The sequence below is a fragment of the Pleurodeles waltl genome, chromosome 1_1 (genome assembly GCF_031143425.1).
Source record: "Pleurodeles waltl isolate 20211129_DDA chromosome 1_1, aPleWal1.hap1.20221129, whole genome shotgun sequence".
Classification (NCBI taxonomy): Eukaryota; Metazoa; Chordata; class Amphibia; order Caudata; family Salamandridae; genus Pleurodeles; species Pleurodeles waltl.
Window position 1 is genome coordinate 868,993,425 of NC_090436.1, and position 12,326 is coordinate 869,005,750.

The window sequence follows — 12,326 nt, forward strand, 5'->3', positions numbered from 1 at the left end:
GTTCGGCCCGCCATGTACAAAATGACCGCCATAGTTTTTTTCTCCCAATGAAATTTGATATTCATTATTGAGTTGTGTATGAGTTGGGAACGTATTGCACAATCCCTGCTTCCGTGTTCTTAACAGAACTGAATCATTCTTTTATGATAGCTTGGAGATTTTAAATTCATGACGAAGGTCCAAGCTGATCTTTGTCTTAAGAAACCATTATATTGGGCTCTTTCTTCCCAAATCCTACTTTGGTAGTAGAGTGAACTTTTTGTACGCTAGATTCACCAGTGTATGTTTATTTAGAGAGTTTTCTAGTAGAACAGCAGGATAGCAATGATAACTCCTGATGAGAGTTGAACAAATTGAGAAGTATTCTGTGATGTAAGCCTATCCTTAGTTCAGTCGCTTGCAATGGGTGCCCTTTTGCCACGCCTGCTGGCATATTCTGGGGCAGTGGTTCCACTTAAAAGGGCAAAAACTGCTTAAGTCACTGACAATGTGACCAGTCAGCAATGATAAAAAGCACCTAAGAACCAGTTGTAGCCAGGATGGGGCGGTAAGTATCTTCTGTTTCTCTAGGGAGCTACAGGAGATGGGAATATGTACAAGAAAGAATAAAAGCACTGCAGGTGACTCACTGACTACATATATCTAAAATTACATGCAGTGAATAAGCTCAGAAGGACTGAGAATGCCCACAGCACTAACCAGGTAACTTCCAAGCATTGGTAGAGAGGCCAACTCGAGCAGGGGCCATGAGTGTTGAAATTCAGGCACCAACCATTGCTTCGGTGGAAAGAAAGGAGTAATAGAAGGGGAAGCAAAAAAAAGAAACATTAAAGGACAATATAAAAAGTCTATTGCAGCCATATTATTAATTCAAATATTAAACAGTTTAAACAGAGGGCACCTATTTCGCAATTGTTCTGGACAGTTTAATTCTTGATTCCATGTACTATTAAATGGGAAATTAAATCTATGCAGAAGATTCAGGTGAGTCAAGGGCCCTTCTACCTTACGAAATAAACTTGGACCTGGATTTACTAACACAGCGGGCAAGGTTTGTGTTACAAAAGTAAGGCAAACCAGAAGCAAAATTTTATGTTGGGATTAACTATCGAACACAAATCAGGATTTGTGCTGGACAGTTTCCCGAAGTAATGCAAAGTTGCGTTGCTTTGCCTCAAGGAGGCATTCTAAGGGTGGTGCATGCAACCACCCATTGGTTTTGATGCAAATTCCAATCTACAATTGTAGACAGGATTTGCACCAAAATCCTACGCTTCCTTGAGGCAGGCACAACAAGGAGAAATGTTTTTCCTATTTCGCATTCATGCTGCACTGTAGAGCCCACATACAAAGCAGGAAAACTGTTAAAATATAGTTTTGCTACTGGAAGAAAACGTTTCCAGTACAAAACGATTTCTTACAGAACACACACACCCTTGCACTATGGCGCAATGGTATGCGCATTGGCTGTAAGACTGTTCTGCCCTCTGAATCCACAAGTTTTTTTCCTGGAGAGAATCAACTGATAAAATGTTGGCCTCTGAGAACTAGTTGCACCTCGAACTAATACTTACCTACCGTTTCAGTGCAACTTCTGAAGCTGTGCAATGGTAAAGGCATGTTTAGTCCAGACCTCAAAGGTAGGACACAGTAACTGTAGGTTCATATGCATGCACCTTGTATTCAAAGAATCAGTTTCTTTTATACCACAAAAATAAATGGACCGCATTCGCAAAGGTAAATTTGGTTGTAAACTTAAGTTTACAAACAAATATGCCTTTTATATGCCTGCCAGGAAACCACAAAGGGAATCCTGGCAGGCATAAACCGATTTACACGGGCAGCAATTACTGCAGTGTCTGCCACAATCGTGGAGCTCTTCACAACCATAAAAATCCACTACAGGGAAACTGGCATCTCAAAGCATGACTTGCCTTTAAAATACCGCCCACTTTCAAACATGTCCCAAATACATCTAAGTGAGTCGGTGAGGCAAACAAACCCAGCAGTCATTCGCCAGATGCTCTCCCTACGGGAATTTTAAATTCTTAAATTATTTTCTTTTTTTTCATCCTCCTTTCAGTTTTATGTCCTTCTTTCTCTCAATCCTTCTTTGTCTTTCCATCTTTTATTCTTTCTTTCCATGCTTTTTCTTTTTCCATCCGTCCATCCTTTCTGTCCTTTCCTTCCGTGCATCCATCCTTCCTTCTCTCATGTCTAGTTATCAATATTTCCTTTACTCCATCCTTGTCTTTTCCTTCTTTCCTTTTCATTCATCTTCCATTCATCCTTTTCACTACCCTTATCTCCATCCGGCGAACCATTCTTCTTTCTTTCCATCTGCTCTCCATCATCCCTTTTCTCCATGCCTCCCTTCACCATCCTTTCCATCCATCCTCTAAATCCTTCTTTTTATCCACCCTCATCCCCATCAATTTCTGCATTCATCCATCTAAAAAAACTCAAATGTTCCATGTTACACAAAACTGCCCAGGTGACACCCACCGACCTCCAGTGCAGATTTGCTTCTTTTTTTCATGAATAGGTCCCAATGTCAATATATTTTTATATCTAAAACTGCAAAAAAGTTATTTAGATATAATTAAATACATCAGATTATTTTTTGTAGGCATAGGTATAATTTTCGATTGTAATCTAACATCACTCCATACGTACACAATTCTCACCCTGTTATGTAAATGCTACTTACCTCATTATCAGGTCATGTAAAAGACAAAGCCATGGTATCCGGTCCTATGTAAAGAGAAACACAACAAACATGTTTGAGCAAGTCTTCAACAATATATGGATTCATTGCATTACAGTAAAGAACAGCTGCAGTGAAGTAGTTTTTCCTAACGTCTCATGATGTTCTTATTATGCAGTTTAACAGCTTTCTCACAGTACACGGCATGCATGTCCTGAAAACCGTGGAAAATAATGACCCTGTGCAGAGAGGACAAAAAACTGAGAAGGGAAAGAGAGCCCACTAGATTCAAGGGCACCCACAGAAAAGGTTGGTACCTTTGTGTTTTGGTTATCTGATCTTTGATAAGTGAAAAGTTCAAAATACATATCAGGTACTACTCAGAAGACACAGTTCGGCCTGTAAATGGAAGAAAAAATCCACAAAAAACAGATTTTGTGTAAGGAAAACTACATGTAAGACCTACTTTGTGGGAGGGAATTCTCAAGCCAAAAATAGCGTGCCAAAAGTTTTACGAAGATAGCATGACTGTGAAGATACTAAGCGGCAAGTTACGGAAAGTGGCCCTGCACATGTTGCAGGGCCCCTTTACTTGCACCCCTTAGCGCCCCCCTCCTGCCACCATGTGTGCGTCGTATTTAAAATATGGCACCCCATGGCGCAGGGTTGGGAGCAATAGCGTCATTCAATGTGACACTATTGATGTAGTCAGCAGGAGTAGCACCAAACTGTTAGCGCTACTCCTGCAGAGTACAGAGGGGCCCATTATAAAGAATGTAAGCCCCCTTTTAACACCAGCTCTGAGCAGGCGTTAAAAGTGCTGTAAAAATGCGCCGTTTCTTCAGCCCACCCCCATAGCGGGGAAACATCCCCTTTGCATACTTTGTGCCTGGCTCAAGCATAATGTAGCGTAAAGGGTTACAGAGTGGCGCAATGCATGCATTGTGCCACTCTAAATACGGCGCAGGGATTTCAGCCTCCTTGGTGGCGCTGGGGTACTATAAATATGCCCCTTTGTCCGCTCATACTTCCACATGCTGTGTGTGCTCCTGCATCATGGGCCGTATAACGAAGACATTCAGGGTTGACTGGGAAAGCACAATGGTTCTATGCATTTGTTTTTCCTGAAATTGCCCTGTCTGCAGCTAATACATTAATTGCTAAATCGCAGTGTGAGGCCTTAAGTAAGAGTGCCCTGGAAATTTCTAAAATGTCAATTAGTTAATTCATGTTGCGTCACATATCGAAATTATGACTCCCCTTGAGATTTACTGACATCGTATTTTATTTTGATGTGTCATACTCTGTATGTGCTTTTATGTTTTTTCTACTTAAAACCGAGTAAAGCTAATTTTGATTGACTGATTGATTGAATCCTCTGGTAAACAACGCATCAATGACATTTTTCCTAGGTAAGTTTTTAAGGGTCAAACCTGCCAGTATTTTATGAGGGGAGAATCCCAGGTAAATACAAAGACATGCGGATGTTGGTGCAGAAGGTGCCAAAATCGGTCTGTTATGCCCCATTTCTTGGTAAAACTAGAAACAGTTGATAGTTATCACATAAGTTCCAAACACCAATGTAGATCTGTATTAGATGCAAGAATTATGGCACCGGGCACTCATAATGAGGCCTTATAGTTTTAGCTGCAAACTGCACAATTGGGAAACAGAGAGAAGTGGTTGCAATTTCAGTGTTTCTGAGCGGTGTAGTTCACAGTTCGCACACTGACCCTGAAGATTTTCCACGTTAAAGTATAAGCTACAGACAGTGCAATACTGCAAAAAATATAACGCACGGGCCCTTTCTATATCTGTTCTCTGCAATTAATAAACCCATGATACAGCCTTAGGTGCTTCTTCAGTTACATCTACCACAGACTAGACATTAAAGGGCTTATTTACATTCTCCTGTGAGCCGTCTGACCGTCAGTTCAAGTGATAGCCCGGCTGTGCACACTGCAGGGCCATATCTACAAAGCCACGTAAAGCCAGCCTGCGTGGCTTTTGATGGCCTTACAGAGATGGGCTGAGTCACTGTGTTGCCTTACCCTGGGATAGGAAGGCATGACATGGGCATCACGTGTGTGCACCCAAGTAATACCCAAGCCATTTGACACATTCCCAGATTTACGAGATTTCATAAACCTGGGAATGTGTCAAAAGACTACGCCTTCATAGGGGAGCTGCAAGGGAGATGCAACAAGAATAAATATCTTTATTTCTCCTAATGTTTTCCTTATTCTATAGAAAAATGCCTCGTATGATAGTTTTTGTACAGGAAGGTATCCCTTCCTGCACAACAACAATCATCCCTACAACGCAGGCACCCTTGTACCACGGTGCAAGGGTGTCTGCACTGGAACATGCAGCCCATTGTGCACCAGTGCAGGGGAAAAAGAACAGAAAAGTGCTGTATCTCAAACACGCTGCATTCCTGCCCTTTTCTTTTAATGCAGGGCAGCACAGCAAGAATCTTTGTGATGCTGCCCTGCGCCTAAAGCTCATAGATGAGCCCTGAGGGGTTTATTTGCAACCTACTTGAGCCGCCGGTGTGTCACTTTTTTTGATGCACCGGCTGTGCAGGCCTATATCTACAAGGCCACATAAAGCCCCTTAGCGTGGCTTTTCATGGCCTTGTAGATATGGAGTAAGGCAATGCATCGCCAGTCGCTGCGTTGCCTTACTCTGCATCAAGGAGGCATTCCATGGGCATTGCAGTGGGTGTTCCCAGGAAATACCTATGGATTTGGACGCATTTCCACATTTACAAAAAATTGTAAATCTGGGAATGCGTCAAAAGCCCAGGCCTCCCTAGTGCAGGTGTAGTGAGGAGAAATAAATATTTCTCCTCGTTTTTTCCTCTTTCATTCTGCAGCACACATAGAAAGAGGAGAAAGCCTCCATTGATTGTTTTTGTGCAGTAAGGTGTCCCTTCCTGTACAAAATGTTTTTTTCCTACAAAGCCGACACCCTTGCATCATTGTGCAAGGGTGCCTGTGTTGGAGCATGGCATCCAATTGTGCGCCAGCGCAGTAGAAGAGGACAGGAATGCGCCTCATCTCCTAGATACGGCGCATTCCTGCCCCTTTCTTTTGATGCAGGGCAACACAACAAGAAGTCTTGCGGCACTGCTCTGTGCCAAAAGATTGTTAACGAGGCCCTGAAAGTAAAAGTAAATGTTTCGGTATGTAACGGAGCGCAGTATAGGGAATACACTGTCTCTGGGCACTTCTGAAGGTTGTTTGCCAGCGTGCATCCTTTAAACCAGAGTTTTAAAGGTATAATGAGATGTTTCCAGTTGACTTTAGCTTAAAAAAAGAGAATTAAGACAAATTTACAGTGAAAAATGTGGCACCCTCCATGGAAACTACATGGTTTGGAGCTTGAGTAATACAATGCAGAGATTCAATAGGCGCATACTTTTGTTAGAATTGCAATCTATTTTACAGACACACTGCAGCAAATTTTCAGGTGTTTACATCAAACCAGGGCTGCACACTCCATGCAACAAAATCATGATTCGTTCTTCGTAGGCGAGCACAAGATCGTACTTTTGGGGATGAATTACTTCGCTATTCTAAGATACGGAACAGAGGCACAGACAATTCTGACACTCAGGGTGGACGTACAACACTATGTCGAAGATTGTTGGGAACCATGTGATCACTTCTTCAAGCCTATTACATTGTACGAAATACTTTTCCCTACTACAGTTAGCAGTATTTGACTGCCAAAGAGGAAGACTTCAGTCTCAGCAAGGTTCATCTTCAGATAAACCAGGATGCAGTTTTGTTAAAGCCAGATCCAGGAAATATTTGCGATCAGGCAATAACTTTTTTAGGCAATCTTTTTTTTTTTTTTTAACTTTATTTTTCAACTCGCGGTACATTCTAAACAGTGCACCATTAACACGTATGCACATATAGGACAGTCCCCCCATACTCCTTAATGACATTCCATCTCAGCAGTAGACCCTTGCCCAAATTCAGAAGGTACAAAAGGTGTGCATTGTACATCAAGTCATTGAATTCCCTTTCGTGCTATAAGCACTGTTCCTGATAACATTGCCTGCACATCTGCTATTCTGGTATACCCAGGGAGACATCCTGCTCAGTTTCGTCAACCACATCAATTTGTGTAAGTATCTCCTGCCATGTCTGTAAATCCTCCACAAGGTGATCATCCCAGCTAACCTGCTGTAACCGTATTTCTTCTGCCACCGCCTACTCCTTGATGTCTTTAAGCCGACCCTGTAGGCTGGGTTCATCCAGACAATCACCACCCTACACCTGGCCAACACAAGGGCCAGATGCATCAATTTCCATTCCATTTTTTTACCTTTTTTTCTCCAGACATCCCCAAGAAGGCATTGAACGGGGGTCTGTTCAAGTCTCACCCCCCTACCCCTCTTGAAGTTTGGACCACTACCTCCCTAAAGGTTTGTACTGTGGGAAAATCCCATGCTAAGTGTAGGAAGGTTGAGTCTCATGCACTACAGCGTTGGAAACCGCCAACCCTGCTAGGGTCAATTCCATGGAGGAAGGCAGGGGTGACATATGTGCGATGTATGTAATTAAAGTGTATTAGTTTGAATCTAGCATTATAGGTCCCCTGGCGGAGCAAGGCACATATTGCCTTCCACTGTGCCTCCTCTAATGGGGCATCCAGTTCGATGTCCCAAGCCTCTCGAGCCCACAGAACAGACCTAGGCGTATCTGCCACCATGGCCTTATATGTGTGGGATATAAGATGTTTGCCCCGCCATATTCCAGGAGCACCCTAAACAGTACCAAGGAGGGGGGCCTCCGGATAAGTGGGCTTTATCTCTCGGGCTATATTAAGTATACTGGCAAACGTTAAAAACTGTCCCTGGTTCAACCCGAACTTATCAAATGCCCCCTCAAAGGGGTCTCGCTGGGGTAGAGGTCCGCCAGCGTTAAGCAACCACCCTCCTTCCAGGGTCAAACACCCACCATAGCGGTCAAGTGTCAAAACGCGGGAAGATCCCAAAACTCAAAGTCGCGGTGCAGGGTCACTTTCACAGCCCGCATCCACAGCGTTGCTGTATGTGTTATAATATATGGGAGTGTTGGTTCCCCTCACCCCCCATGTGCAGTAACTGGTCGCCGGGTGTCATCCCTAAGAAGGGTTTTTTCCAAAATGACACCCTCCGCTAGCCAGAACGCCCCATGTTGTAACTGGGAGGCTAAATAGTAGTACTCTAAATTGGGTAATGCCAGTCCCCCCTCAACGCGTGAGATTGAAGGGCATCCTGCTTCACTCTGCAGTGGCCCCCCGCCCATACGAGGGACACCAGCCGGGAATGCAGACGCCTAAATACTGAAGAAGGGAGTTTGTCAAGCGAGTTCTGCAACGTATACAAGCATTGAGGCAGAAATACCATCTTTGCAACCGCCACTCGCCCCATTATTGATAATGGGAGGGTGTTCCAAAATTGCACCGAGCTTTCCAAGCCTGTGAGTACCCGCTCAATGTTAAGTTGATGATGGCGCTGGACTGTGTGGGCCACCATAATACTGAGGTATCTGAAATAGTCAATCTCCCAGCACAGGGGCATGATCGGCAGTGAACCCGGTGGGGGCCACGCTAGGCCCCCCAGGGAAAATATCAGAGATTTATTTACGCAGTCCAGATAAATGCCCAAAGTTCTCCAGCTCTTGCATCAATATAGGGAGTGAGACTCTGGGATTCTTCAGGTAAAAAAAGCGTATAATTGGCATACAATGACAGTAGGTGGCATGTCCCACCCAGAAGAATGCCCCACCTCTCCATGTTGCACCTAAGTCTCCGCACCAACAGTTCCAGGGCCACTGCAAAAAGCAATGGCAACAAAGGAGACCCCTGTAGTGTCCCCCTCTGTATCTTCAGTATGTCTGAGCAATGTCCCCCCATTCTGACCCTCGCTGATTGTTTCCGTGTAAAGGAGTTTGTCCCACCTCTGAAATTGCGACCCAATCCCAAAGGCAGGCATCTAGGACTTGGAGAAGGTAAACCTAGTAGACGGTATCAACCGCTTTAGCTATATCAAGACCAGTGCCAAGTCCTTCTCACTATCCTCAACTCCATGAAGGACATGCATGAGCCTATGGGTGTTCATAGTCGTATTTCATCCTGGCACGAACCCGCACTGCTCAAGATGCACCAAATGGGTCACCTCAGGGGCAAGTCCCGTCGCAAGGATTTTACATTGAGGTCAATCATTGTGATAGGGCGGTATGACGCTGGGTCAGAGGAAGCAATCCCTGACTTGCGGATCATCGCAATGAGGCCTTCCTGCATAGAGTCTGGCAATATATCAGCAGTTAACCCTTCCTTGTATAAAGCCAAAAGCTGTAGAGCGAGTGCAGTCGCAAATGTCTGATAGAATTCTGCCATAAAGCTGTCACTTCCAGGACTTCTCACCAGTGGGAGAGAGTTAATGACCACCTCCACCTCCTCAAGTGTAAGGCCAGCCTCCAGCGCCTGCACCACTGTCTCACCCAATAGAGGAAGGCACACCCCTGCTAAGTATTCTACTAATCTTTCTGGGTCTGGGTCCCCCGGGTTCTCAGATGCTCCCTCAAGGTGATCCCTGAAGACTGTGACTATATCATGTTGTGTGCTCACCCCCCCCCCACCACCCCCACTGTGGGTTTGTGAGATGGAGTACTAAGGAGCGCAGCTGTTTAAATCGGAGGATCCATGCAAGAAGCCTCCTCGAGCTGTCACCCTCGTGATGTAGGAGTTGTCAATATGATTTTAAGGTGTAGCGTCCAAGTCGATCTCTGGTTTCAGTCAATTGACGGAGAAGGTTAATTTCCTCCTGTTGACAATTGCCCCCCCCCCAACTGCACTTTGCTGTCACGCCGCCAGGACATCCTCCCTGTCAGTCAATTCTGCCTGCAATGCCTTCCGCACTCCACACGTAATCCCTATACATCCTCCCCGGAGCACGGCTTTACATGCTTCCCATTCTGTTGCCCGCATGGGTGTGGACATCCAATTGTGTTCCATGTAGTCTGCTAGTGGTTGTGCAATTGTGTCTCTGCCCACCGGATCCTGAAGAATCTGTGAGGGGAATCTCCAGCTATACAGAGATCGGGAGGGACAGCCCCACTCAAACACACACATCACTGGAGCATGGTCCGGCAAATATTTTGTAAGGTGGGATACCCTCTGTACTTTGGGGGTGGTATGTTGGGTGAGCAGTATACGATCGAGTCGACTAAAGGTGTTATGTGTATTCAAATAGCACGTGCTCTGGGTGCGTATCCCTCCAAATGTCTGTAACCCTAGGTGTGACATTTTTGTTTTTAAGTCTGCAGTCGTTCTAGGCTTGGTGCCCTGTCTGGGAGACATCTGTTCATGTCCCCGTCTATAATACATTTGAAGTCCCCCATCCAGAAAGTGTCAGACTCCATGTGCATGGACAGTTCACTAGCTGATGTGGGGTCATCCATATTTGGGGCACAGGAATTGAGTATCTCCAATTGCTGACCATCCAAGGCCCCCCTAAGCAGGATGTAACTGCCTTCTATATCCGCCTCCATTGAGTGCTAGGTAAATGGGACCCCCGGGGCTATCCAGACACGTACCCCCCAAGCAAAGGATGAGAAAGTAGCATATTAATTTTGCCCTGTTCATAGTTTGGCCAGCTTTTGCACTTCGGCGTCCGCTAGATGAGTTTCCTGTAGGCAACATTACTGACCCCCTGGCGCTTAAGCAATAACATCACCCTAAATCTTTTTGTAGCAGTACCAAGCCCTCTCACATTCCAAGAGAGAAGTGTGTAGGTGGTTTGGGCTACCATTGTGTTTGATATTCTAAATGTTTCCGCTGTGGGAGCGCCTTCGGACCCTTCAGGCCATGGTGTGCAACACAAACCAATATGTATAACATAAACAACTGAAACCAGAACTTCCCCAAAAAGCTCCCGCAGACAACCGTAGCATGAACGTAAGCCTGTCGGAGCCCACCCACTATTTTGTCTGGACGTTGACACTCCCCTTACCGGTCCAACCTGGACCTGTGCACTCAACTGTCTACTCCCCCCAATACCAACATTCGTACAGCATCAAGGCATCCTGCTATCTGCTTACTATAATGACCTGAAGCATGTATGAAAGTCAGCTTGTCGTCTCAGTTGTACCCTGTGGCGGTATGTGGCATAGCAAACCTAGGAAAAGTCAGCCCATTGTGGCCACTTGGCGAGCACATATTCCTTGCCAAGTGTTTGGACCCCCAGGGTTCTTAACAGACAACCCCTACATCTCCACTCTGGTGCCATGGTCGTCAGCCCTCCAGCAGTGCCCCCCGCAGGGGGCCACATCCAACGCCATCCTCGGACTGGAGCCCCGCTATGCTGGACAAACCCCCCGAAGATCCCCGCTCCAGTGACCAGCTCTCCTTCCCTTGGGAGCTTGACTGCAACATGTGCATAGTGCCATCCTCCCCTATGCAGATTCTGTGAGAGGTCGACGAGTCTCGCTCCCGGGCCTCACCGCCGGAATGGGTAGGAGCTCTACATGGTCTCTCATCCTGTGTCCTTTTCCCTCTCCTGATCTCTCGGCCCCGGCCCACAGCACCATAATCAAGCCTGTCCCACACCTCCTGTGGCTTTTACAAAAAGTGTGCTTTGCCATTGTGGAGGACTTTCAATTTAGCAGGATACAACATATATGTCTGTCCCATGGCCTTTAGTTTCTGTTTTGCTGCCAAGAAGGATTTGCGGTGTTCCTGCACCTGTTTGGTATAGTCGGGAAATATGGCAATACGGAAGTTTCCATATTGGGGGACCTGCTGCTCGTGGGCCGCTCTCAGGATACAGTCTCTGTCTCTGTAATTTAGGACTTTCACAATAATGGCCCTCAGCGGGGCCCCCTAAGGGCACAGAAGGACCGGGCCCTATGTGCCCTTTCAATGACAAAAACCTCTGACAGACCACAGGGCTGCAGTGACAACCTGATCTAGTCCTCCAGGAGTCACTCCCCCGAGGTCCCCTCTGATTTCTCTGGGAACCCCAGCACCCGAATGTTGCTTCCCCGGGAGCGTCCCTCTGCATCTTTCGCGCTCCTTCCAAGCTCAGCTAGTTTGTTGCTTACAGTGGTCATCTGCCTCTCCAGTGTGGCCATTTCCCCTTGGAGTGTCCCTATGTTTGTTTCCGCTGCCTTCACTTTCTCTGAGACTTTGCAGTGGTCTGCCCTCAATAAGTTAAGGTCGATGAACACAATCTCTATCCAGTGTTCAAATCTGCTCTTGTGGGCTCCACCTCTCCCTCGGGGAGGGGGACCCTATCGCCTTCCCCCACCTGCCGCGTGAGCCGCTGCGTAGGTTGTCGCAGGTAGTATATTGTGTGATGGAGTGCATTCCAGCCGCCTTCGCCGCTCTGTTTTTCCCCATCTGCGCACTTCGTCTGTGCCCCTGTAGTCCCAGGGCGTCCTCGCCAGGGGGCAAGAAGAATGTGAATCACAAACAATCAAGGTAATCTTTCCACACGATATCCCATCCGTTGGGGCCCAGCAGCCACCCTGGCCGGGCCACCAGACAGCACTCCCAAGGTGTCACCTCTCCCCTGGGTGGTATAGGGGGAGGGCAAGGTAACCAGTCACCGGCCCCA

At 46.3% G+C, this 12,326-nt stretch overlaps 1 protein-coding gene across 6 annotated transcripts in view; it reads right to left on the reverse strand.

Annotated features, from left to right (window-relative positions):
- IDNK (IDNK gluconokinase) overlaps window positions 1-12,326 on the reverse strand; it is a 255,278-nt gene that overhangs the window by 104,318 nt on the left and 138,634 nt on the right. For 3 of the 6 annotated variants that reach the window (XM_069229943.1, XM_069229933.1, XM_069229954.1), the window contains 2 exons: window positions 2,711-2,754; window positions 700-777 (listed from right to left, as the gene is read on the reverse strand). In XM_069229943.1, coding sequence (XP_069086044.1) covers window positions 700-777; window positions 2,711-2,754 — 122 coding nt within the window. The remainder of the gene's footprint in view (window positions 1-699; window positions 778-2,710; window positions 2,755-12,326) is intronic. The other 3 variants (XM_069229952.1, XM_069229949.1, XM_069229958.1) reach the window with 1 other exon arrangement.